Genomic DNA, 27,265 nt, shown 5'->3' with positions numbered 1-27,265 from the left:
ACCGGTTTGGCCACCCCTGATCTAAACCTTTCTCTTCAACCAAATCCTCACACAATGAAACCTCAAACGACTCGAGTACAGAAATTGTAATGAAAAATACTTGATTTCATACCCACCTAGCACTTGCAGCAGTCCTGTAAAGACCTCCGCTGCTCTCGCCTCTTTAAAATTTATGGATGAGATGGGTAGATAGTCAAATCAGATGAGAACATCCCCCCCCCCCCCCCCCCTCTCAAAAAACAAAACAAACACTATTGAATTGTCTAAATCAGTTGATGTTGAGGAGCTGGTCCAAGTAATAGTCTGGATTCCAAGTGATTATTTATTAACAATCACCCAATACTGAGAGTGTAATGTTCTCCATGCTAAGTCAGAACAATAACAGCCTAGAATTACGGTTTCCAAGTATTTATATCTTCTGCTTATTTCTATTCACACTCCCACTGACGTCACATCTTCTCCAACTTTATACACATGTTAATGCATTTGGCAAAGTGTGAGAGTATCCATAAGCATACATCACTCTGTCAGGGTTTATTATTGCCTTAAAATTGTGGCCTTGGTGATATTCAGAGAACACAATAGAGTGTGTAGGGGTTTCCCTTACTTGGAGCTGGTTCCAGGTCTCATGAGCGTATAGGATGCACTCTGCACGTGTTCTCAGAATTACTTGTTTTGATGTTATTGGTAATTCTGCTCTGTAATGACTGTATAAAGGTCACACCTCTCTTTACATTGGTTAAAATTATATATACTACTAGTCTCAAGGGATGGGCGAAAATGTATGCTTATGCTATTCTCAAAAGTTTTGTAAAGTGAAAATACTTTTCATTGAATGGACCCTTTTTAGGAGCGGCCTTTCCTGAAAAACTTCCATACGCATGCCATTGTAAAGAAAGGGTGCGCCAATTCGACACTCCCCATTCCCCCCCACCCGTTGCTGATCAGGGCCACTCGGCGAGGTTCGACGCGCTTGGTCGTGAGGGCGTCCGAACATAGGAATGCCCGAATAGCTGAGCCCCCCCCCAAGTGGCAATGATCTTCAAGTGGCCACAAAGAGCCGAAGCCAGCAGCAGATGCCCCTTCTGTGGTGAGTATTTCTGGGGCAGGACAAACCTGCCCTGGTAGGTTTGTCCTGTCGCAGGAAAACTCGCCACTCAAGGGGTTAAGGGTCCACTTAAGGGAGTCTGTGTATTGTGTTGTATTTGGTGCTGTTGAGATGAGGGGCCAGGTACTTTTTCCCCCCGAGTCCCGTGCCTTCCCCTTACCCGCTGAGACCGGACAGTGGGAGTAGAGAGCAGAGGTTGCGGCAGCAGCACATCCTCTACCCCCCATCCTTGAGGGGTTCATCAAAATGGTTCTTACCACTCGGGAAACACAGCCTACCATAGAAAAGTGCATATCCAAAGTAGTAGCAGGAAACAGAATTTAGTGTTAGTCACTCGCAAATTTGGATCTCAAGGCAACCTAACAGTCTTCAATCTCCCGCCACTATTTCTGATGGGGAAATAGCGGCGGGGCCCTGTTCAATGCTGTCTTTACCGACAGCATTTAACAGGGATAACGGCAGAACGAGCTAGTTCTGCCGATAATGGCCGTTTACACGGACACGCCCACGTTTTGGTGATTAGCAGGCGGGACATTGAATCCCGCCTGCCGATTTGCTGTCGGGCAAAACGCCAACGGGCCCGGATCATGGCGGTCAGGAAGGATCGACAGCCGTGATCCGGGATTGCATACCCCCTTTAGGTAAATGTAACAGCCTTCGACCAGTCTACCCAATGTTTTAAATTGGTTTGCCTTTTGAATGGTTCCCCCCCCCCCCCCAGGTTCAGAGGATATCCAAGACTGCACAAAGATGATTTAATTAAAATAAATTGGGTACTAATTAAGACACTTGTGCAGAAGCATGAATATTCTTTAAAGCTGGGCTGTTGGGGAGCCCTGAGGACTGTGGTGGGACCCGCTGTGTTGTACAGCCTTGTCTTTCCTGGACACACCCCCCCCCCCCCCCCCTGCAACCTGTTGCCACTGGTTGTAGTTTTGTGAGGTCTTGCATCAACTACAACCCACTCTGAATCAGGCTGTGTAGTAATTGCACTAAATCCACTTATGCCTGCTTAACCTATTATGTAATGAGTCGTGCTGGCAGGCTTTCTTCTGGAAAGAAACCTTAACATTTCCTTGTGATCTAGTAGGATTTACAATGCTGGTCCCGGTGTGGGTATATCAGCGCGTTGTTCTGTGTATGGGAGATTCCAGGACCGTCCATACAGCCTCTGTAGGAGCTGTCTGTGATTGACAGCTCAGTGGGTGGGCACATGCAAATTCTCCCACTCAGTTTGTCAATCACGATGGAATCGGGCAGTGTGTATGGAGAACACGCTGCCCGCTCCGTCTGTAGTACTAATGAGCTACTAATTTATGTCACCTGTGTTCAAGCCTGGCTATCTCTAAAATCTGGACTTTTAATATGCCTTGAGGACCGCCTAGGTCCTATCTGAAAACATTGGAATTGATTCGTTTAGGCTTGCCTTCTGAATCTGTGATACCCCTTTCACATCGCACTTTTAAAACGGTATATTGCCGTATTTTTTCCATTTTAAAACGTTTAAGGCTGCTATGTGAAAGTGCCAGAGTTGATTTACCAGTTTAAAGTTAACCAGTATTTCAACACGGTTAAAAAGCAGAGTCCTACACGTTTTAAAGCCGTTTTTTTGGCAGTTTGAACAGCTCTATTTCAATGGCTTGAAACGTGTCCCTTGGGGGTTAAACGGGTTGAATGTTTGAATGGTATTAAATGATTTTTAAAACGGTTTTCACCTGCAATGTGAAAGGTCTCAAGGCTCAGACCCGTTTTAAAGTCCCATTTAAGAATACCGTGTCATTACCCATTTCTGCAATGTGAAAGCAGTCTGATTGTGCCTACAGTATATCACTAGATTGTAAGCTTCTCAGATCAGGGCACTCTTCCCTATTGTTGTCAAAGCTCTTCTCTTCACATTTCAAGTACAGCACTCCCATACTCACTCAGTGACCATCTCCATTCACATACTCCTCTCCATCTTTGGCCACCAGCCCCTTGTAGTACAGTACGTTGATCATGTCCTCACTACTTACATCTAAGCTGTAGTGTGTATTGAACTGTGCCGCTCTTGTTACCTGTACTCTATTATTTTTGTTTATTTACTGTAATGCTAAGTTTTTTTTCTTCCTGTACTGTTCCATTGTATGCCCTCTGTACGGCGCTGCAAAACACTGGTGGTGCCTTTACAAATAAAATATAATAAATAAATAAATAACAATGATGGTAGCTCCAGACCATATGACTACGTACAGCACTCTGCGGCAACATTAACACCCTCACAGCCAATTCAGTTGATCCCATAAATTCTTGACACATACTCAATACGTTTTTAAGGCCCGTTTACAGTTCATGCTACACGTAGGCACCATGTAGAATGTTCGATCTGGAAGCTGAGACCAAACAAAAGCCTATAATATTATTATGATTACATTTTCTAAAGGCTCCATGGGATGTGGTGCCTGGCTATTTTGGGGAGACTTTGCACTGACAGCTCTGATACCAGTTAGTCTCATACCCTGGTTACAATATTTTGCGAGTTTGTGAGAATACTTATCATTCCTGCTTCCACAAAGGAAATTATCTCAGTGAACGCATCAGATGCTTTGCCAGCAAGTTGGATTCAATACATGTTGGCAGCAAAATGAAAACGACGCCAGATGTTTTCTAGCTGAAACAATTTTCAAATGGTTTCAGTGTGGATTTAAAATGACACTGATTGTGGTTTAATATCTCTAAATGATTGGCCATTTTTGTTTCAGAATAGAAGTAACGAATAGTTTATACCTATTGTGTATACATATAGCTTGTGTGTGTGGTTTAGGCTGGAGATGGCCGAATTTAGGACGGGTACTGACATCTTGTGACGACATGCTTGCTTCTGCCCAGCAACTTTCTGGAGATGAGCAGGCTATTATGTAGCTAGGGCTAGATCCATTTTGTAAACAATCGAGTCCTAAAGGCCCATACACACTTGGCGACTTTGAGCTGAAAGTCGCTCAAAACAGCAGGTTTGAGCGGCTTTCAGCTCAACACCGCCCAGTGTGTATGGCCCGGGCGATGAGCGCTGCTGCGCGCTCCCGCAACATCGCCGGGAAAGCCGGTCATCTGCTGGTTATACCAGCAGATGACTGGCTTTCAGGACGGCTTTGCATAGCGCTGCGCTATGCAACACTTTTGTCTCATTTTCCCTTGAGTCCTTGTGCATGCGATTTTGTCTCATGTAAAATATGAAAAGAAACGGAAAGTGCCTGCGCTCAACAAACTAGAGGATTGAAGTGCTGCAAAGGTATAGGAGTTGTCCAGTCTCCTGGTTAGATACAGATAATAGAGTGATTTTATACCTTGCGCTCTCCTGATTCTATATGTGTGTGCTACAGTACAATAAAGATAGACCGTATATAATCAAAAATAGATGTATTTAAACAAGATCAAAGTACATTTGTACTTCCAGAGCTGTTCTTATCAGCAAGCTACTAAGTCCCGGTAGTGGTTTCCAACAAAACTGTTTAGGCGGTGTCCTAACGTGGCGCACGCAGCATTGCAGCGGGGCACTTAAGTGGAACAATAATGGTTCTCTCGACAATATTCTCCGACATAATAGCATGCTGAATTAAATAGCTTCGGGTGCTCCCTCCTGGCGATACAGCGTGCTGAAATTGAATCGACCTCAAGGAATCCGATGGGATTTTCACGATAATCTGTGGGGCAAGATTCAAAAGGATTTAAGCATACATAAGTGTATTTCATCTGTAAAACACTTTGCCTTCTCTTTTTTTGCAATAAAAATTCTTACAATATTGAAAAATCCTTAGAAAATATAAACAATCACCCACTCTCACCAGTTATTAAAGCCCTTTCAGATCACAAACACGTCGGACCGGGGTCCGGCACGTTCACATTAAAATTGGGTCACCCATTATACAGAGGGTGACCCTGGTTTACCCTTCTTAAAACCTGGGTTGAATTTGCACCTCAACCCTAGTCATTACATAAGCAATCCTGCATTATTCCACCCCCCCCCCCCCCCCCCCCCCCCCTCAGCTAATGTGCTACAGGTGATCTTTTAAACAACATCGTTATGTCATAGCAGTATTAAGTTCCATCGCAATTTTTTTTTTATGAGGATAGCAATGGCAATAATAAACCTGCATTGTTTATTTACGGTCTAGTATTATACTCCATTAAACACCGATTTTGCAGAGCCATATAAATTTGTTTTGCTTTGTGCATAGCAATAAACACTTTCAATACGAATCCACATCCATCATATGTATATATGGACCTTAATCAGTCGCTCCGCTCGTAGTCTTATTGTGGAAAACAGGCCCACGCACTGACAAATGATGTGCTTCAGATAACAATCTAAACTGTCATTTGGTATCACAGCAGTATTGAGTACATCACAAATCTCTTCATAAGCACAGAGGTGGATACAATCCTAACTGTATGATTTATGAATAAATTCCATTCTTGTATTTCAATAAGCGCAAGTTTCCCAAACCCAAACAAATCAGTCACTCTGTATGTAAATAAGAATTTCCCGCTGCTTACTAGCACGTTTTTCTGAATAATGTTACACTTTTTTTTTTTTTTTTAGTGTCATTTTTGTGATTTACAATAGCACTTCCCTAATTACATTGTGTTTTTTTTTTTTTTTTTTTGTCTTTTTCAATAGTCTTAAATTGTGTTTGGGAGTTTGGGTTATTTGTTTTATTTCTGTAAACTTGTGTTGTAGACGTTTCAAGACCCGTACACATGAGGTGATACTGCTTAGCCTACATGCTCAGCGATGTAGGCTAGGCGATTCCCCATCGGCTTCCCGGTTAGCTAGATTGCCTATGCACACATAGCAGTAACTGTATTCTTTATGCACATGCAGGAGATCTATCTAGATGGTGACTGGGGATGCGGTCATTCGTCAGACTGCATTTAGGTCTACAGTCATTAGGTCGACCCCACTAGGTCGACTGGCAAGAAGGTCGACCTGACTTAAGGTCGACATGGGCCAAGGTCGACATGACTTAAGGTCGAATTTACATAAAGGTCGACATGAGGAAGGTCGACTGGTCATAAGGTCGACATGGGTTTTTCACTGTTTTTTGAGCCGACATGTGCCGACAGGCGGTATTTCATGCCCTACCATCCACTAGGGCATGGTGGGAGAATAAAATAGTGTGCCGAGCGCAGCGAGGCACCGTGCCCGAAGCCTAGCGAGCGATGCGAGGGTCCGATTCTCATTGCCAACTGTGTCCATGTCGACTGTGTCGACATTCGGATCAAAAAACAGTGAAAAACCCATGTCGACCTTATGACCAGTCGACCTTCCTCATGTCGACCTTTATGCAAATTCGACCTTAAGTCATGTCGACCTTGGCCCATGTCGACCTTAAGTCAGGTCGACCTTCCTGCCAGTCGACCTAGTGGGGTCGACCTAATGACTGTAGACCTAAATGCAGTCTGACGAATGATCCCATTCCGGTGACTGTATGTGGCAACAATCTGCGTGGGATTGCGCATCGCCATCACTACTGGCCACACACACGGGTCTATGTGTGCTTAATTTCTGAGCGATCTAAAATTGCCCCGTTTGTATGCCCCTTAAGGAGTTTTTTTTTTTTAAATCGGATATTAAGGGCCTCATACATTAGGCCAAGACTAGCATGCAATTACCCTGGCAGCTTCCGGTGGCTGGATCGCATGCAATATATAGTCTGTATATCACATGCGAGCACATTCACTGCTTCAGGATAAGATACACCCTTACTGCAGTGGTGACTATCTCTGGATACGAAGTACTACGCACCGGACAGTGCATCGGTATTGTGAGTATATTACATACCCTTATGACACTTTTCAAGCGATTTATTGGTCCGATGCATTAAAATACTGTAAAAAAGGCCCAAATTGCACTAGTGTATGGGACCCTTTTAGACTTAAAATCTGTTAGTGCTATGTAGAAATGTGGTATGTAATATGTCAAACTGCCCATTTACATCAATCATGCCCTCAGTTGGCTGCATATTCTATCTCTGGTCAATTACGTATTATTACACGAGAGGAGACATCGCAGAGCGGCAGGATCACATATGATATATATCCTATACAGTCCTTTCACATACAATGTAGTGTATACGTTCCGGTTCACCACTGCAAGGTAGGCTGGAGATGTGCAGCCCGTCCAGTCTCCGACTCCCATGCACATCAGATCGGGGGAACGCACATCGGATCCTATGTCAAACACATGCGATTTGGCCACTTTTCACCTGATTTCTCAGCTCTGTCTGTCGAAATCGAGTGAAAAGCAGCCAAATCGCACTAGTGTATGGCAAGCTTAAGACTCCAGCTAATGAGCTTATAGGTGCCCATACACGTCCCGATGCGGGCGTGCATTTTGAGCTTAATTAGCACGCATCGCTTTGCATGCGATGAGATGCCGCGGGAGCGCGCATCTCAAAGTACACATCGCACCCGCCGCATCGGAACGTGTATGGGCACCTTAAGGCAACTGAAACCACATGTATTGTTACACATATGCAAACTGGGTGTGTTTATTTTCAACTTAAAATCTGAGCCATAATCTTCGACTCAACTAACCTTTTACCAAAGTGGTCCTTTAATAACAATACCCCCACCCTCTAATTCCTAACCCTAACCCTCTAATTCACAAGGTAACCCTTAAGTGATTTTTTTTTTCTTGTGAATGTATGTTTTTGTTTTTTTTTCTTTATCTACGCTTAAGTATATTATGTGATTATTTGTGATCTTTTACACTGAAGATTGTTACATGGACTAATGGGCCTACACACAGCGATATTCAGCCACTTTCTGAGCGATTTTACATATTTTTACAAAATCACTCAGAAATTGGCTGTCTATCGCTGTGTGTGTGGCCCACACAGCGATAGGAATGTGCGGCCATGCATGACTGCGATGTATAACAGCCCTGCCAGTTATTGTCGCTCAGAGGCCCCACACATCTCTGCTCGGCCTTAAGTTACAGTGGTGGCCTTAAGTTACACTAAGCAGATGGAACCGATGCCATTCTAATTCTTTACTTTTTTTTTCTGTTCCGCTGTACAGTAGAAGAGGTGGACTTTACGGAGCTGTTTTTAGAAGAAATCATTGGGATCGGAGGCTTTGGAAAAGTGTACCGTGCCATTTGGGGAGACGAGGAAGTGGCTGTTAAAGCAGCACGCCATGACCCCGATGAAGATATCAGCCAAACCATTGAGAATGTCAGGCAGGAGGCCAAACTGTTTGCTATGATGGATCACCCCAACATCATCGCTCTGCGAGGTGTCTGCTTAAAGGAGCCCAACCTGTGTTTGATTATGGAATTTGCCAGAGGGGGATCACTGAACAGGGTGCTCTCTGGGAAGAAGATTCCACCAGATGTACTTGTGAACTGGGCAGTACAGATTGCTAGAGGGATGAATTATTTGCACGACGAAGCCATCGTTCCTGTCATTCATCGTGATCTAAAATCCAGCAACAGTAAGTGTCGCATACAGTTATTGTATTGGAAAGGAAATTTAAATGCTACCGGACCTCAATATTAAAGCAAGGGTGTTGTAGCCAATGCATTGAATAGTGGGGCAGACGGATTAAGCCAACATCTGTGAGCAATGTGCAAAATATCTGCTAAAAATGCCAGTGTCTCTCACATTTGTTATCTAAATTCAAATAAAAAAAAAATTATATTTCCTATATAAAGTAAACATTACAAGTCATTATGATGAATAAAAATGTTTAGCAATTTTCACACCTAATATGAAAAATTCACTTACAGGCTGGGTTTGAAAAATGACAGGCTCTGATTGGCTGCTGCATTATCACCTTTGATATTATTTATTTTCCGGGCTTAAAACATCTGCCTCAGTGTTCCATAGGGTTTCTGTAACTGCGATAACTTTGTACTTACTGGATACAATTGGGCTCCCATAGAGTCTTTTCCAGTATGAATGTGTGGGAAGAAATGGTTTCTGTTTGTACATTCTGCTTTTACGTAAATGCTGGTACCGATCTCTCCCCCCCCCCCCCCCAAAAAAAACGTTTTTTAAAAAGAAACTTACATAAACTTGATGGTTCTCTTTACTTCACATTTTAAATCTGGAAGATGAGTTTAAACCAGTGTTTTCTTATTATTTGAACTATTCTTTGGAGTAAATTGTAATGGCGTCATAATGACCGTCTCTGGGGAAATTCCCACAAAATGAGTTAGTAATGAAGCCCACCCTCCAAAATATTACCAGCGTGTCCAGCCCATAGGATTTTTGCTTGATCATAGAATGTAAGTTTGGGCATAACTTGCACATTTTACAAACCCCACATCTAAAGAAACCATTCTAGGTAAAAGCCATTTTCCCTCCATAGGCCGGGCGCTAGGCACAATATTATTCTTCATAGTTGGAGACATTCTGTATATAAACTTAAACCAAAATGATAAAAATATATATATATATATATATATATATATATATATATATATATATCTATATCATCCTAGAAGACCCCCAATTTTTCTTATACATGCCATCAATCATCCTATATCGTGTACTGCTGTGAGGGCTCATCAGCCTAATATAAAGCCAGAACACTGGGGCGGATGTATTAAGCCTAGTAAAGTGATAACAGTGGAAAGTGATAACGCACTAGCCAATCAGCTGTGTTTGAAAAATGATTGTTAAAAAGTTGTTCAGTTATCACCTTCCACTTGATCACCGCTTTACCTCATTACCAGGCTTACTACATCTGCCCCTTAGTTATTTACCATTGGCTATACAGCTGCCCCACCTACCCTTATGGCGGAAGGGTTTACCCACAGCCACTGATTTAATCTGTGTTAAGCCACCGTAGTGGACTTTTACCTTCAGCTTCATGAGATGCTAGCAAAAGTTTGTGATAAAAGGCACCCGCTGGGGTTGAACCCACTGGGGAATAAAGCTGTTTTATAATAACTCCAGGCATAAAACCTGTAGTTGGTCCTCAGATGGCAGAGACCACAGCTAATCGGATTGCAAGTATGTACTTTAATCCATGTGACAAAATGTTGCAAAGCTAGATGGTGATGGATGTGGGGGGTGTTACTGCAGGAAGTAATGGAGCAGACCATAGTATAAATGGCACTATAATGGAAACTACTGAGGAAGAGAGGGATCTAGGTGTCACTATTTCAGGGGACTTAAAGGCAGGTAGGCATTGCAACAAAGCAATGAAGAAGGCGAGTCAGATGCTGGGTTGCATAGGGAGAGGTATCAGCAGTAGAAAGAAAGAAGTAATAATGCCACTGTATAGGTCAGTGGTACGACCTCATCTAGAGTATTGTGTTCAGTTCTGGAGGCCATATCTCCAGAAGGATATAAATATATTAGAGACTGTACAAAGAAGGGCAACTAAAATGGTGCATGGCCTACATCACAAAATGTACCAGGAAAGACTAAAAGATCTTAATATGTATAGTTTAGAGCAGAGAAGGGAAAGGGGGGACATGATAGAAACTTTCAAATATATCAAGGGTTTTATCAAGGTACAGGTGGGAGACATTCTTCACAGGAAGAGGAGCAACAGAACACGAGGACATGCACTGAAACTAGAGGGAGGAAGATTCAGGGGAAATGTGAGGAAGAATTACTTCACAGAAAGAGTAGTAGATAAGTGGAATAGCCTCCCATCAGAGGTGGTAGAGACAAATACAATAGAACAATTTCAACATGCTTGGAATAGGCATATTGATATCCTTACAAAAAAATAAGGATCACATATGGTTTGAGGTAACGTTTAAAAAAGGGGCAGACTAGATGGGCCAAGTGGTTCTTATCTGCCGTCAAATTCTATGTTTCTATAGCAATGGGTGATACAAAATAGCACTAAATTGTTTCCAAAAAAACAAGTCTTTTCAGTTGCTGCATCATTTATTACTGAAGCTTACAAATCTTGGCACATTAATGTCCTTGAACAGCAAAAGCTTTCACAAAAAAATAATGTGCGTAGCAAAAACAGTCAGCAGGGAGCTTTCTCTTCCTTCAGCTTAGATAAGAAAGCGTATATCAGCAAGAAGGTATTCCTCCAGCCAGGGTCATAAAGCAAGGACAAATAGAAAACTGTCCTGCCATAAATCCAACTAACTTATTTTGTCAGTCGGGTTGTCTGCCATTGGCACCCAAGTGTCCTAGTTTCCTGCTATCTGCTGCCAACCGTTCTAAAGCCTTGCTGAAAGCTACATGTATTGGTTCCCGCCTTGGATATCATGGGACTTTGCTGTGCTCTTTGCGCTGACCACAGGTATATCAAACACATTGTTTTTATAAATAAAATTATAAACAATGCAAAGTAGTTATTGACCCCATTGCTGCAAAGGACTAGTGGGCCTAAGTGTCACAGCCCCCCCACACACCCACACCCACATGCGTACCCCAACTCTTAATGGTTGCTGTGGCTTAGAATTGGACCGTCTTGATGGCCCACAGTGACGTATTTAAGGTAAATCTCCCTAAAGGTTAATTATTGCAGATGTTTTTACAAACCAGCAACCTCTAAATTTCTGTACAACTTTGCTTCCTTGCATCCTCTCTTCTGACATTCCCTCTATTATCTTAGGCAGTTTCAACATCCCAATCTATATGCCCACAAAATCCACCGCTTCTTGGCTCCTTAACCTCACATATTCACTTGGTCCCTCTTAGTAGACCTTCTCGCCCTCCCATGTGAAGGGGAGCTCACTTGATCTGGTCTTCACCCACCGTTGTGATATATCTGTTATCTCCCCGTTCCCACTCTCACATGCTTCCTTTTTAAGTAATTTCTCTGCTTCTCCATCTCTTTATCCCAAGGCTATCTTCGCTCAGCTTAATATTGAGTATCGACACCATTCTAGTCTTCTCTATGTTCGACTAGCTTCTTTCTCCTATTCTTTCTCATGCCCTGAACAAGCCACTGCCATATACAATGCATCACATACTATTGCTCCTTAATCTCTAGATCCACCTGCTTTGGTTGACATACTTTGCCAGGGGTTAACATGTGTTTCCAGGGCCATAGAGGAGGCGCCAAGTTCTTTAGCAGCAGCTGCCGCACTGAAGGGGGTCGACAGTGCACTGCCGCTGGTCCTTTAGGAGGGGGGTCGGGCACCCTGCCTGCGCTGCTAACTTCCTGCAAACGGGACAGGCGCTGCTCCGTGCGCTGCCGCTGGTGGTCCCTTAGAAGGGGGGAGGGTTGGACACCCTGTCTGCGCTGCTGACTTCCAGCAGGTGGGGGACGGGGGTGGGCGCTGCTCAGTGCGCTGCCGCTGTTCCCTCAGGGGGGGTGGTTGGGCACCCAGCCCGTGCTGCTGACTTCCAGGGGGCAGGCGCTGATCAGTGTGCTGCCGCTGGTCCCTTAGGAAGGGGAGAAGGGGGTCATGCACCCTGACCTCCAGCAGGTGTTGACTAGGAAACGCTGCCACTGACCTGCACAGACCATATTCTGCTTCCCCTCTCCCAAAAAATCTGGTCACCATGGCGACCGGTATTTGTCGAGCCCTGCGTTAATGTTCTAGGTATTGGAGTAACATGATTGATGATCATGTTCCCTTTGTAGGGTCTCATGATTCATGCGCGTTCAGCAGGAATTCCATACAATTTGTTGCCCTGAATTATTTAATGACTCAGCATGAGCTTGTATCTTTCCAGCCTCTGGTAAGAGAATGTTCCAAATGAATGCAGAGCAATCTCTGTGCTGCACAAATTGCAGTCTTAAAGCTGCTTTTCATTCTTCTGTAGAACCATGTTACAATGGCTGCAGAACGAAGGATATTAGTGGGTTGACCAATGGCAAACCAAAGTGTTCATTGGTCCTACCAACATACCTCCAATGACAGCATCATGCATGTTTTCAGACAAGGCTTTGAGGGTAAGTGCCAGATGTACTTAGCCTTGAAAAGTGATACTATTGAGAGGGATAAACAACCAACCAATCAGCTCCAACCTGCCATTTTTCAAACACAGTCTGTGACATGGCAGGTAGGAGCTGATTGGCTGGCTGTTTATCACTCTCCATTTTATCACTTTTGAAGTTTAGTACATCAGGCCCTAACTTCTGAACCAATGGCAAAACTTCTACACTGTGCAGATTCCTATAGTCTCCCCTTAATGCACAAACCAGCAGGGGTGCAGGTTTTTTTTCTTTAAATATCACAAAATTAGTAGCCCCCCTTTGCGTGCAGACATCTCTGCTTTGGGATATATATATATACTTTTTTTTATGCTAAACAGCACTTCACATTTTGTAACTCTAATTAAATCGGCCCTTGTAGACATTGGCGTCAGCACGTGGACAGTGCAAGTGGTTTGTTCTTGTTGCACTGATTTTCTTTATGGATTCTGGCAAGTAAAAGTTTTTGCTGCAGGTTCCTCAATACAATAACACAGATGGGCGCAAAGAATAATTCATGTCTTCTGTTGTCAGGTAATTCTGTATGGTTCTCCTGTCAATTAGAACCTTTGATGTGCTGACTGAAATTTATAAATAGGATTTATAGAACAGATGTTGTTCAATATAAAATATTGGTTTAGCATTTCTGCATGTGGCCATGTGCCTCTCGCTTGGAGTGCGTATTTAGGACTTTTGCCTTGTTTACAGTGGATTTCAGGAAGAGCCTTTATCCGGATATAGGGCCTGATTCAGCATGGGCAAAACCATGTGAATCTGGTCCATAGTTAGAATCTAATGCCTGGATCCCTACGCTTGCTATGCCGACTCATGTCCAAAATAAGTATAAAGACCCATACACACTGGGTGATTTTGAGCTGAATGCAGCCCAGTTTTATGGTTTGAGCTGCCTTCTGTTCTTCAGCCGCCCAGTGTGTACGGGCCAGCGATGATCGCTGATATGCGCTCCCACATCCTCGCCAACATCCGCTGTTAATCTGCTGGTATTACCAGCAGATGAGCGACGGGGTGGGTGGCTTTCCATAGTGTCCTGCTATGGAAAGCTGTCCATTTCTGGATCACTGATCACTCCGTGTGCATAGCCCCAGGTGATGTGCGGACACGTGTGTCTCTATTGCCCATAGGTAAAGGCAGTGCTTGCACGGTCTTTCCTGCTAGATCGCTGGGCTTTGCTTAAAAACAATAGGCAAAGCCCCGCTCTGCACAGATCGCTCAGCACACATTGCAGTGTGCAGCGCAGGTGTACCGCGATGTGTGCTAAACGATCTAGCTTAAATCAGTCGCTCAGCCCGTGGCTTAACATTGAAATCTTGGTTGTATTATAGTAGCACGTAGCAATATTCTAGTTTCAACTTACCAACTATTGGCCCTTATTTTGGTTAATTCGCAGAGGCAAATTCCATTTCAAAGGGACACAACCATGTGCACTGCAGGTGGGGCAGATGTAACACGTGCAGAGAGAGTTAGATTTGGGTGAGTTATTATGTTTCTGTGCAGGGGAAAATATTGGTTGCTTTATTTATACACTGCAATATAGATCTCACTTTGTAGTAAAACCCCACCCAAATCTAATTCTCTCTGCACAAGTTACATCTTCCCCACCTGCAGTGCACATGGTTTTTTCCATTTGAGAAGGAATTTGCCTCTGCGAGTGAACCAAAATAAGGGCCATAGTCACATATGAATGGTAGTATTTATATTCACTACCCATTTACTATACATATGTTGGACCATAATTCAATTACCAGTCAGTTACTTGATACCCGTAGTGTGGCTTTCCTGAATATCCTGTTTATGGACACGATAGCGCTAACAGAAGGAGGGACTTTGTCACTAGTTATTTTGCATAAAACCCTTCCGCAGGAAGACCATTATCTGCTGAGGGCAGGCTTCCTGTGTTGTCCATAAATTGAAACGATCTGCGGTGTCAGTAGTTAACCCCTTCTTTCCTCATATAGTTTATGGGTTTTCTATCCGCTACATAAAATATTCATATTAATCAAGCCAAATCAGTTGTCTGTCTATATACTATATACACAAATATTACATGTTGCCTTTTGCCTGGCTCTAAACTTTTACACAATGTCTAGCGCAAAGGTAAGTATGGCCACCCGGACATGGGCGTAGCTCAGTCAGTGACGGTGTCTAAGGCGTAGTTACAGGGACACCAGCAGCAATGTGATATTCTGCGCCTCCATAGGACTGCCGCAGTGTCCAATAATCTGACTGCTGGTGCGTCTTAATGTACACGGTGGCAAATCAGTAGGGTTTGCCTGCAACTCTGAAACGGGTCCAATGCTGATGCACCCTGTTCCCCCTCTCCCATGCCCCTTACACGTTTAATCCATTTGCCCACACTACCCCAGTATGCAATCGTTATGGGGATACGGTTTCATCCCATCCTTTCCTAATGCTTAAAGGAGAGAATTTAGTTGCCCGCAGCTCCCATTCTGAAGTGAACAGCATTATTCCATTGTTTGTGAGTGCAAGTGCCGTGGATGCCTATTACTTGCTGCGCCAGAAGCACCGGGATTAGCAAATCACTTTGGTTGGATGTCAGAAATAATGACCGCCCAGCAGCACACATCATTGGACAGCTCCTGGTCAATGTAAATGGGAGCTGCAGCAGCATATAACAACCATCAAAGATCTCCTACAGCTTTTAATCTCCCTGTCATCAGGGCCGGTGTAAGGCTTCTCAGCACCCTAGGCAAAAATGAAACCTACTTCCACCCCCCCCCCCCCCCCCCCCCCCCCCCCCCCATACTGCCACCAATAATAAATTTTCCAACCCCTTCATGCATACTTGCTTAACATTCTGGAATGGCAGGGAGCCTCCCAAAATTGAGTGGTCCTCCCAGCCCCCAGGTAGGTGGGCAAGACTCTTGCTTTCTCTGGAGGCCCCCAGCACCCTCCCCTTTGCCACCCACAACTAAGGAACAGGAAGAGCGGGAAGCAAAATAGGGAAGTATGCCTCAAGAGAAAGTATGGAGGTGAGGTCGTAGAGGTTTCACAGCAACCACCAGCATTAAGTACAAGGATCCTCACAGACATCCTTTATTTTTTGATAGGCAGACTTGGTGGTGCCCCCCTAGATCCGGGCGCCCTAGGCAGCTGTCTAAAGCTGCCTAGTGGTAGAGCCGGCCCTGCCTGTCATACCAAACACAATGGTGTCACTTGTTCTGATTCAGACCTGGCCGCTAGGCTGCATATGTTCGCAGCCTACTGAACAGGTAAATGCTGCCCGTGCGAAGCCCCCCTCTATCATGCAACGGGATGTGTACATAAACACCCCCCCCCATGCTCCAGACCCCTGCCTGCCCCCTTCCCTCCCGCTATGGAGCGAACTGGGCTTGTGTATGTGCCAACCCATGACAATCGGGGACTGGAACGCATTTGGCCCGTTACCTATTGAACTGAATCAGCCCCTCCTTGTATTTTACAGCTCCATATCTTATCTGCTGTATAACATTTGTGTTGTACTTCTATTTCCATCACAGACAAAAAATTGCTGACATGCTCCATCATAAGCTTAGATGTAACTGGCCTCAAAGCCATGACTGTAGCATACCGACCAATGATTAAGAAAACCCATTTCATCCGACTGTGATACCATCGCTATCTATAGCGCAGAAATAAATGTCCGCACTCCGTATTCCAACTGTCCTCTGCGCTGACAGGTTTAAAAATGTAGTTTGGATGCATTTGTGAATGTTCTATGCACATTTCCCATCATTGCAGTTTTGTAGGAAGATAGAGTGAACGCCGGCGCCCGCAGCTTTGTTGCCCACTGTAAAGGCGTCTGTTCCCGGACCTCACACAGGTCCTGGGAGTTAATCTTCCCCTTTGTCTCCTGTTAGAGTGCAGGTTGTTACATTCCATGTGCAGCAGCAGAACAAAAGCCCGGATCACATGTATTCCCGACCTGCTGGGCTTGTGGGAAAGATAAGGCCAGAATAACACAGAGTTCTGTGTATTCTGAGAGCAGCATTTCACAGCCAACAGAACGCCACATACAATACTAGTAATTCTTTATACAGGAAGTATCGCTTAACAATAAAAATGGAATGTTGTAGCGCTTAAAGGGAAATGTCTTGCCGGAACCGTTACCACGTTTTATATTGCTGCTGACATAACCTTCATCGTAATATTTGCACTTATTACATTTGTTTCACTTGCGGTCCAATTGAATGCGATCAGACTTTATTTTGCTGAGCTATAATGTATACATCACAATACAAAGTCTATGGTCTATTATCTTGCGTAGGTTGCTGGTGTAGATTTGGCAGCACATTGGCACAACGTGCTCTTTATGACACTCCCCGGTAAATTCGCTAGAACCCGTCACTTCCTCTCATGTCTATTCCTGATATTTAAAGTGGGAATTGTGTTAAAATCAAAGCGTGTCATTATGCATTAAACAGAATTGGCAGTGTAAATTTCGTCTTGAGTGCCGGCTGGGTACACCGATCTATTGGGCAATTTGTTGTATTGTGCCAAATTGGAACAAGAAATTGTCCACATTTAGGGTGAAATTTAATAGGATGAGAGATTCAGAAAGTTAGAGATTTGGTAAGAAATCTCCAGTTTTTTTTTAAAGCGGCAATCATTTACACTGCAAAACCAGTTTGATTTTGCAGTGTAAATGATTGCCTCTTTAAAAAAAATGGAGATTTCTTACCAAATATCTCACTTTTTGAATCTCTCATCGTATTAAATTTCTCCCCTAGTGTGTACGCGCTACCGCGTTTTACTGTGCGACGTTCATCGCTTCTTCTCGTCTGTCTGCAGTGCAGATGACCAGATATCTTCCAATGACGGAAGGATGCTATATATTTATGGTAGGGTGAGCATGACCGGCCGTCAGTCTTGCTATCAGCCACGGTCAAGAAACGTTTAGAACAGTGGTTCTCAACCTCGGTCCTCAAGTACAGTGCACGTTTTCCAGGTCACCTGGCACATGCACTTATTATTCACTGATACATTTTATAGGATCACAGGTGGAGCTAATTATTTCACCTGTGATTCTGTGTGGAGACCTGGGAAACGTGCACTGTTGGGGGTCCTTGAGGACCGAGGTTGAGAACCACTGGTTTGGAGCACAGGTTCTCAACCACAGACCCCCACACAGTGCATGTTTTGAAGATCTTACAGAATCGCAAGTGAAATAATTAGCTCCACCTGTGAGGTTTTTTAAAATATGTCAATGAGTAATGAATGCACCTGTGTGGGGCCCTGAGGACTAAATTTCTAAACTCCTGGTTTAGAGAGTACCCAGCATTAGCATTTAATAACACCAGTGAGCAGGGAGCCTCACTCTTGTACACCTATTAACTGGTTCAACAGTGGGATGCCACCACAGCTACGGTGCTTGCATGATGTAATATCAGTTTTGCATGGGGCTAACCTCAAAGCAATGGCTAACATATATTAGGGGGCATATGTACTAAGTATTGGAGAGAAAGTACCAGCCAATTGGCTGTTCTACAGGCTGTATTTGAAAAATGACAGGAGCTGCCTAGTAGTCTCTGTCTGTCTGTGTCTGTCTGTCTGTCTGTCTGTGATGTAAAGAGAAATCAATGCATACAGTATAATGTTGTAAACCAGGCCTGACCAACTTTCCAGCTATTGCGAAACTAGTCCCAGTATGCATTACCAACTGGTCTGTAGGAATGAATGCTGGGACTTCCTGTAGTTTCACAACAGAAGGAGAGCCATAGGTTGACCAGGCCAGTAAATCACTTGCTAATCATCTATGATGGAATCCGTTTCTGTAGAAGTTCCGACAGAGTGGAGTTCTGAGGATTAAATAATGGTGGTTGTGTTCTGTACCCATCAGATTAGATGCTTCTGTTAAGCCTTTTTTTAATTGAAGAATATATAATTACCAGAATAATAAAAATATATAATTGCTAGAAGACTTTGGGGTAAGATGTGTGTTGTGATGGGAAACCAATCAGAATATTTTTCTTATTTATTTAGCACCTAGAACAGTGATCAACCTTTTTACCTTGCGGCACCCCATTTACACCAAGGAATAACCCAGGTTGGACCCAGGTCGGACCCAGGTCAGCGTTGGTGTAAAAGGGGTCAACCCAGGTCCAGTAACACTGGTCTCCTACCTAGGTCCTGACCAGGGTTGAACACTGGTTGGACCTGGGTCGTGGGCGGTGTAAATGGTCCCAACCCAGGTTGGGACATCTGGGTAGTACTGAAAGGATATCAGAAGTGCTGGACGCCTTTTATAATTGGATATAGTATCATTTATATTATTATATTTTTTTTTTGGGGGGGGGGGGGGACATGCAGGGTGGAAGGGGCTGAGGAAGCACATGGGTGATGCTGCACTTTTATACCGCTATGTATACTTGAGCAATGAAAAAAAACTTTTTAAAAAAAATTTTACTAAATAAACAAACCAACATTTTTCAAAGCTAACTTGTCATGTCTTTTAATTTTTATTTTAAATCATTGAGGGAAGGTTGGATGGCAGTTTATCCTAAATGGACATTTTTAATGTCATCCATAGGGAAAAGCAGTGCTGACCCAGGTTCAGTGTAAACGGCACAGACCTGGGTCTGACCTGGGTCACAGTGCTGTGTAAATGGGCTATGAAGCTGGGTCCAACCCTGGAAACTCCCATGTTCAAAGACCAGGGTCCGACCAGGGATTTTGGTGTAAAAGGGGTATAAATAAGATTTTAAAATTGCCAAGGAGCAACATGAGATCCCCACAGGTAACAGAAATAAAATAAAATACATTGGCCCTTTACATGAAAAGAAGAGATCAGTAAATAACAGTTGAACTGGTGGTGGCTGTTAACTGGTTTGGGCATCTCTAGATCTGGGGGCACACTTGAGAACAGCTCAAGGCACGGTGGTTGAAAAGCACTTTTCTAGAAGATTATAGTATACGGTGTCCCATAGCAACATCCCATCTGAAATAGAACTCCCATCTTCGTAAATGTCCTCCTATGACTTCAATCTGTTTTGTCAGAAACTGCTGCTGGTTGTTCAATTCACACGCATTTTTGACAATCCGCCACAGTTTTCGCAGACACACCCACTTTTATACACTCAGAACATTGAATTCCGGCAATCGAGTTTCAGTCGGGCTGAGCGAAAATGGCCCGGGATTCCGACTGTCGTGATGTTCCAACAGTCAGAATCCCGTTTTGAATACTCCACTTTGTATGTTAAAATCTGACCTCGGGGTAATTTGAGCTAACTAAATAAACCTTTCTTTTTCATATTTGACAGTTTTAATTTTGGAAATGGTAGAAAATAGTGACCTCAGCAACAAGATCTTAAAGATCACCGACTTTGGCCTAGCAAGAGAATGGCACAGGACTACTAAGATGAGTGCGGCAGGCACGTACGCCTGGATGGCGCCAGAGGTCATCCGTTCCTCCATGTTCTCCAAGGGCAGCGATGTATGGAGGTATGACAGTCTTTCTATAGCCATGTCTTTTTATTTCATTAATTGAGATATGCAGATGTAAAACTCCAATGACTTCATTGTATTGCACACAAAGATGCTGAAACTTTGGCCAGGCACATTAAACAGTTCAACCCGGATCACGGTGCAGTGTAAACAGGCAACCCGGGACAAATTCGCTGCAATGGAAAAGCCAGCTCTGGGAGATGCTCTCATCTCGCAGCGCCGGCTCAGGCCCCACCTCCTGTGACCTCACCCACCCGGCATTAGTCCAAAAACCATGACTTATAGGATCCAACTCGCAAATAACTGAATTGTCAATTTACGCAAGGTGTTTAATAGACATTAGTTCAGGCCTTATTCCTCAGAATTTTTTTCAATACAATGCAAGAAGATGTTGATTCTTTAAACCAATGAAAATCAGGAGTGGCTAACCTCTACAAAGAGGTTAGCCACTCCTGATCTCCATTTGTTCAAAGATGTTTAACGCAAAGGGAATATATATATATATATATTTTGTCTTCATCAAACCTATGTAACACTTTAATTACTATGGTGTTTATTATCTGTGTAATAGGCTATGTGTTACATAGTTTTTCAATATTGTATAATGTTTGTCTTTGCACCTTTTTGTATCACAGCTATGGAGTGTTGTTATGGGAGCTGTTAACTGGAGAAGTACCATTCCGGGGGATTGATGGTTTAGCTGTTGCCTATGGTGTTGCTATGAATAAGCTGTCCCTTCCGATTCCTTCCACTTGTCCAGAGCCATTTGCCAGACTCATGGAAGGTGAGAAACTCTGTTTTTTTAAATTAGACACATTTCAGATGGCAGCTTTGTTGGCTTTCCACAATGTCCAGCAAATAATGATGACCGGTATCAACATTTGTTCCAGCTAGTGACCAATGGTTCCACAATGAAGTCATGGGCGGGTTTATTTTTTTTGTCATGTTTGAGTAGTACAGTAAATGGTAATTTTAGCTCTACAGGTCCTTGTTTGGTATGGCTGTGAACGTCCGTCCAGGAGGCGGACTAGTTGTAAAAGGAATAATCTGCCTCAGTATTGTTATTTTTCAAGTCTATTATAAGGCTAGTAATATAGAAAAGTTGCCTACTTTTTAAACCAGTGCATGTGACAATATATATGTATTTTCTTCCTTTTTCCAGATTGCTGGAACCCCGACCCCCATTGCCGCCCTTCATTTACCAATATACTATTCCAGTTAACTACAATAGGGGAATCTGGATTTTTTGAGATGCCCAAGGACTCCTTCCACTTATTGCAGGAGGACTGGAAGCTGGAGATCCAGGAAATGTTTGACCAACTAAGGGCAAAGGAAAAGGTATAAATGTGCATGTACTTTACCCACTATACAATGACTCCTATGCACTTGTCATATTATAGATCGCCGATTCAACATAATAAGAAACTGGTTGTGATCTTGATTTGACCATGTTTCAGGTTGGTTAAGTTCAAGGAGACCCAGATGGGTGGATCCCCAGAAAAATACTTTAAAAAAAATAAAATAAAATAAAAAGTTCAATATAAAGTATGACTTTCTTATACTTAGCAAAGGTGAATGATGAAGCAGATATCCAATATAGCAATCACATCTGCAAACTCTGGAGCCCTGCCCTTTTGCGTCTTCAGGATGAGTTATTTTCAGATCTTCCTGGCACTCCTGCAGTAAGGGTTTTCTTCCAGACAATGAGGCTATCTAACTCTGACAGAGTCCAGCTTTTATAGATGGTAAAAAAAAACAGTAGTGGGCACTGTTGCCTCAATTTTGAGTGTTTAAAATAACATCTAAATATAATGTATTACATGAATTAAGACACAAGGTGAACAATTGTTTCCCATTATAAGGAAGCAAGGACCCTAATGTTGAATAAAAACACTTGTCTGGTTGGTCTCTTATGACAATGACATCTGGGAAATACATCTGTCAGAAACAAAAACTAATTATTTTTTTTTAAATCAGTTTGTCTCTATTTATAAAAGATGTGAGGGTTTGGATTTTCTCTGATCTCAAAGCGGATCTTATTGGCTATCCTGCTTTCACATGTTTTGGATAGCCCATAAGAACAATCCAGAAAAATCTGAACAAGCACTTATTTGTTGGCAAGAACCAAGTAATTCCAGACCCACACATCTGACTTATGTAATGATTGCCTACAGCATGTTTTCTTAAGCTGAGATACCGATTTGTATGACTGTGATTTGTGGCTCGGAGTGATAGAGTTGAGCGCGCTGACCTCTTAACTGACCATCATATTTATCCTGAAACATAGGAGTTGCGTAGCTGGGAGGAAGAACTGTCCCGGGCAGCCCTAGAGCAGAAGAACCATGAAGAACTTCTACGGAGGAGAGAGCAAGAACTGGCAGAGAGAGAGATCGACATCTTGGAGCGAGAGTTGAACATCATCATCCACCAGCTCTGTCAGGAGAAGCCAAAGGTGAAAAAACGCAAAGGAAAGTTCAAGAAGAGCCGACTCAAGTTAAAGGACGGCAACATCATAAGCCTCCCATCAGGTGGGTCATTAGCTGCAGCTCTATAAAGTAGAAAATTGGTTTACTGCACCTATATGTGTGGTTGAGCAGCTCTTTGATAGGTTTTAATTGTAAAAAATAAAGCTGTAAAAAAAACCAAAGAGCTTATTGTTATGTAAATGCAATACTGTGGGGCTGTCATGCCAACAAATGTCATGCTAGCGCACTTAAGGTCCATAGGCACTGGGCGGTTATGGACAGCGATGAACGCTATCATCGCTGGGGGGGAAAGCCGCTCAGTGCATACACACTTAGCGGCTTTCCCCCTGCCTGGCTATGTCAGCAGGGGTCGGACGGCTTTGCATAGCGCAGCGTTACGCAAAGCTGTCCACAAAGACGGTCATCTGCTCCTACCGTAAATCTCTGACTTCACAGCTCCCTCTGTCCATAGCCAGCAATTATGAAACAGATCATTATGGTTTAACTTTCTGTTAAGGAGTAATTTGGTCCGTCGAGTGGTCACTGGCAGTACTTATTAATGCTAAGGACCCCTCCAATAGGCTATATAACTATGTAGCATTAGTAATGTAAAAATGGGTAAAAACATTTACGTGGTGTAACTACTGTAATGCGCTTTCTGTTCTGCTTTCAACAAGTCTGCTTGTCTGGAGCTTTGTACCTGAGAGATTTGTACTGTGACTTAATACAGAAGCACAAGCAGCCATTGTCATTGTTTGCTAATGGCCATGTCTCCACTCGCCGATGCTCTTTACAGATTTCCAACACAAGTTCACAGTACAGGCTTCCCCTACCATGGACAAAAGGAAGAGCTTAATTAGCACGAAGTTCAGCCCTCCTGCGAGTCCCACCATTATCCCACGTCTCCGAGCCATTCAGTGTAAGTAGCCATGGAGAGAACTTATTGTACTGTATTTTGTCACAGCCCTTGGTTCTGCATATGTGCATCGCTCATTGACTAAGACACATGTCAATACTGAGTACTGGGTGTGTGACCGTCACATAATGATGCGCTGTGACATTTTGCTTGCTGTCATATGCAGGTGATTCTGTGTTGAATTTGTTTTGACTGTTCTAGTGTATTGATTGGCTACTGAATAATTCTAGACTACACCTTCTTATAGTCTCTTTCAACAGTTATTTAGGCATCGTAGGGCTTAGCATAATACACTGTAGATTGTGCTGTGATTTGCCACAGTAACCGGTTTCCTATATGATTGTTCATGTCTTCTGGCGTATGGCGTAGAGGTCAGTTAGTCTGTAAAGCAACAACAGTCCTACAATGGACAGAAGATGTCGGTGAACATGGATCTCGCTGACACGCACACGCTGCTCACTTCTCCCCATGGGGCAATACACTCCATCTCACACACGCTGCACTTATCACCACATTCCACACAGCATCTGCATTCACAGTTTTACCTTTTACAATGTAATGAGTCAATCCAATTACCCGCAATGTTAGTGTAGAAATAGCTGCACTTTACAGCAGCCTGAACTTACACAAATCTGCTTGCAGCTACAATATGTACATTTGGGCTAGGAACACGCTGCGAGGGGTGTGAGTTGCAGTGGTGGAATTTAGGTATTGCTGCAGTGGCAAATGATGTGCTTTCGCGGGTAGTTCAGTTGATCCCTAAGTGTCACCACCTCCAGTGCTTAGGAGCTTCATATCACTTGCATATAAGGGGCTACAGCTTGACGCAGTCCACCCTCAAAGATCTCACTTAAGACTTATGGTGTGTACACACTTGTACAATTTAGACTATATTACAATTTAGACTATCTGCATACAATTTAGACTATATAGTGCAGATCGGCACTATATAGTCTATGCAGCCAAGACTTTCTGGCTGTGATACGGGAGCGCGCATCGGGATCGCAAGGGTTAAAACCTGTGCGATCTGCATGAGATCCAGATGAGATTTCGACAATATAGTCAAAATCTCATGCACATTTGTACAAGTGTGTACACACCATTACACCCTAGTAAGCTGCCCCAACAGTAGAAAAGATGTAAGATGAAAGCTTAAACAATCCAAGCTATATATAAACTACAGATAAATGATTGCAAGCTTTTGGGGAGGTGAGGTGTTCTATCTTTGGGCTGAAGCTAAATGTCCTGTAGTGTGGCTTCACACTTGGGTGTTCATAAGAATGTTCCTTTCATAGACCATGTGTTTATCACTAATTGGTGTATTTGGGGACTAGTGAGGGCAGACTTAATGCCCCTTCATGTCAACCTGAAAAACAGATGACCTACTAGTATAATACAAAGTGTTGGATTTGACGAGTGAATACCGGCCTCCGCCAGGTTAGTGGATTTTTTGCCCTACTTACCGTCTCTTCTGTTCGTCTAAGGTCAAACCTGAGAGTTAGAGAGTCAGTAGAAAGAGCAGGATTTAAAAGCTGAGGTGAGCTGTCAATATAGAGAGTTCTGAATTCCCCCACACTCCTACCCCTTTCACATTGCAAATGATGGGTCACACCTGGGATTTGGACACAGGTGCAGGGCATTTGCAATGATTGTCCCTCCAGATCTCTGTCAGAAAGGGGATGCGGGTGGGTCATCGAGGGTTCGGGGAGGAGGGAGCGCCTGGAGCTGATGCCTCCTTCCTATAGTGTGAATGGGATCCAGGTTACCCGTTCTCACTGCACAGCATCCCAGGTCCCACCCGGGATTAACCCTTCTTTTAACCCAGGTCAGAATGCCGAGTTGCTGTACTCGGGTAATTAAAAAAGGCCTTTTCACACCGCACGTCGACCCGGCAACAACTCTGGTTGGACCTGGGTTATTTATGCGATGTGAAAGGGGTACAATGGGTCTTCAGCACCAAGTGCTATTCACTTCAGCATAGGTTCTCAAACTCGGTCCTCAGGATCCCCTCATAGTTTGTGTTTTCCAGGTGCCCCACATAATCACAAGTGAAATAATTAGCTCCATCTGTGGATCTTTTAAAATGTGTCAGTAATTAATAAATATGCCTGTGCACCTGCTGGGTGACCAGGCAATGTGTCAGTGGGTAATGAATGCACCTGCTGGGTAACCGGGAAATGCATCCATGAGTAATGATTACACCTGTGCATCTACTGGGTGACCGGCAAATGTGTCATTGAGTAATGATTACACCTGTGCACCTGCTGGGTGACCTGGGAAATGTGTCATTGAGTAATGAATACACCTGTGCACCTGCTGGGTGACTGGAAAATGTGTCATTGAGTAATGAATACACCGGTGCACTTGCTGGGTGACTGGGAAATGTGGCAACGAGTAATCAATACACATAAATGCTAGATGAAATGAAAAACATGACCTGTTTGGGATCTCGAAGACCAAATTTGAGAACCACAGTAGAGGACTAAAATATGAGCAGGTAACCTGATGGTGGTCTCCTGAAGTCTTCATGTGTGTAAAACTTTAATTATTTTTGTACTGTGGTTTCTATAAGTGTATCTCTCTTTCTGTGACTAGTAACTCCAGGGGATCCAACCAAATCAAGGAACAGGAGCGCCGGTATCCAGAAAGATGAAAGTGAAGATGATGAAAAGAAAGAGACAAAGAAAAAAGCCCGTTCATGGGCCTCAGCCACTCTGGGTAGTAAAGATTCCAACGCAGGGGAAGACAGGTAACTGATCTGAAGCCTTGAGCAAATTGTGGTGACATTTAGTGCAAATATATAAATTGTACTGTGCTAGGTGCAGAGAAAATGCCTTCTTCAGCTGAAATAAAAGCTCACAGCATATGTGAGGCCAGTCCAGCTGGCTGCTGAATGTGTGCTCTTAGGTTGTATAGGCCCCCGTACTCAGACAAGTTGGACCTGATTACCCCAACAGCTCCCCTGGAGGACTGAAATACGATTAGGCTCTCGATTTATCACATGCAACTCCTGGGGAGCTGCAGGTGGAGGGAACCGAGCGGTGGGGGGGTCCTTGGAGAGCCAGGCAGGGGGAACAGAGCTGCAAATAAAACACACTGCTGAATGGGAAGCCACTGGCTGAGAGACAATGGCTGGCCATTCATTTGTAGGTTTGTGGGGTTTTTTTTGGTTTTTAATTCTCTGTCCCCACGCCAGTTCGTAGTGTCCCCCGCCCGGCTCCGAGCTGCATAAAATTTATCTTATGCACAACCTGTCTGGACTCCGATCCAATCGCGTCGGACGGAATGTAAAACATATGAGACCAAATCTTACTGGTGTATGGGGGCCTTAGGAGTCCTGCTTTCAATGTAAGTAACTCCCTGGTGGGCATTTTGTTCCACTAATGTATTCTAAAACAAGATCACTGCACAATGTCATTTCTCTGTCTA

General features: G+C 43.6%; 1 protein-coding gene across 2 annotated transcripts in view; it reads left to right on the top strand.

Moving 5' to 3' along the window:
* MAP3K9 (mitogen-activated protein kinase kinase kinase 9) overlaps window positions 1–27,265 on the top strand; it is a 44,339-nt gene that overhangs the window by 6,751 nt on the left and 10,323 nt on the right. For both annotated transcript variants that reach the window (XM_083167437.1, XM_083167436.1), the window contains exons 2-8: window positions 8,168–8,581; window positions 20,272–20,452; window positions 21,091–21,239; window positions 21,618–21,793; window positions 22,743–22,983; window positions 23,717–23,839; window positions 26,432–26,585. In XM_083167437.1, coding sequence (XP_083023563.1) covers window positions 8,168–8,581; window positions 20,272–20,452; window positions 21,091–21,239; window positions 21,618–21,793; window positions 22,743–22,983; window positions 23,717–23,839; window positions 26,432–26,585 — 1,438 coding nt within the window. The remainder of the gene's footprint in view (window positions 1–8,167; window positions 8,582–20,271; window positions 20,453–21,090; window positions 21,240–21,617; window positions 21,794–22,742; window positions 22,984–23,716; window positions 23,840–26,431; window positions 26,586–27,265) is intronic.

The sequence above is a fragment of the Crinia signifera genome, chromosome 12, assembly GCF_055691185.1.
Source record: "Crinia signifera chromosome 12, ASM5569118v1, whole genome shotgun sequence".
NCBI classification, from domain to species: Eukaryota; Metazoa; Chordata; class Amphibia; order Anura; family Myobatrachidae; genus Crinia; species Crinia signifera.
Note: the sequence above shows the minus strand (reverse complement) of the source record. Positions and strands in the feature narration are given on the sequence as shown.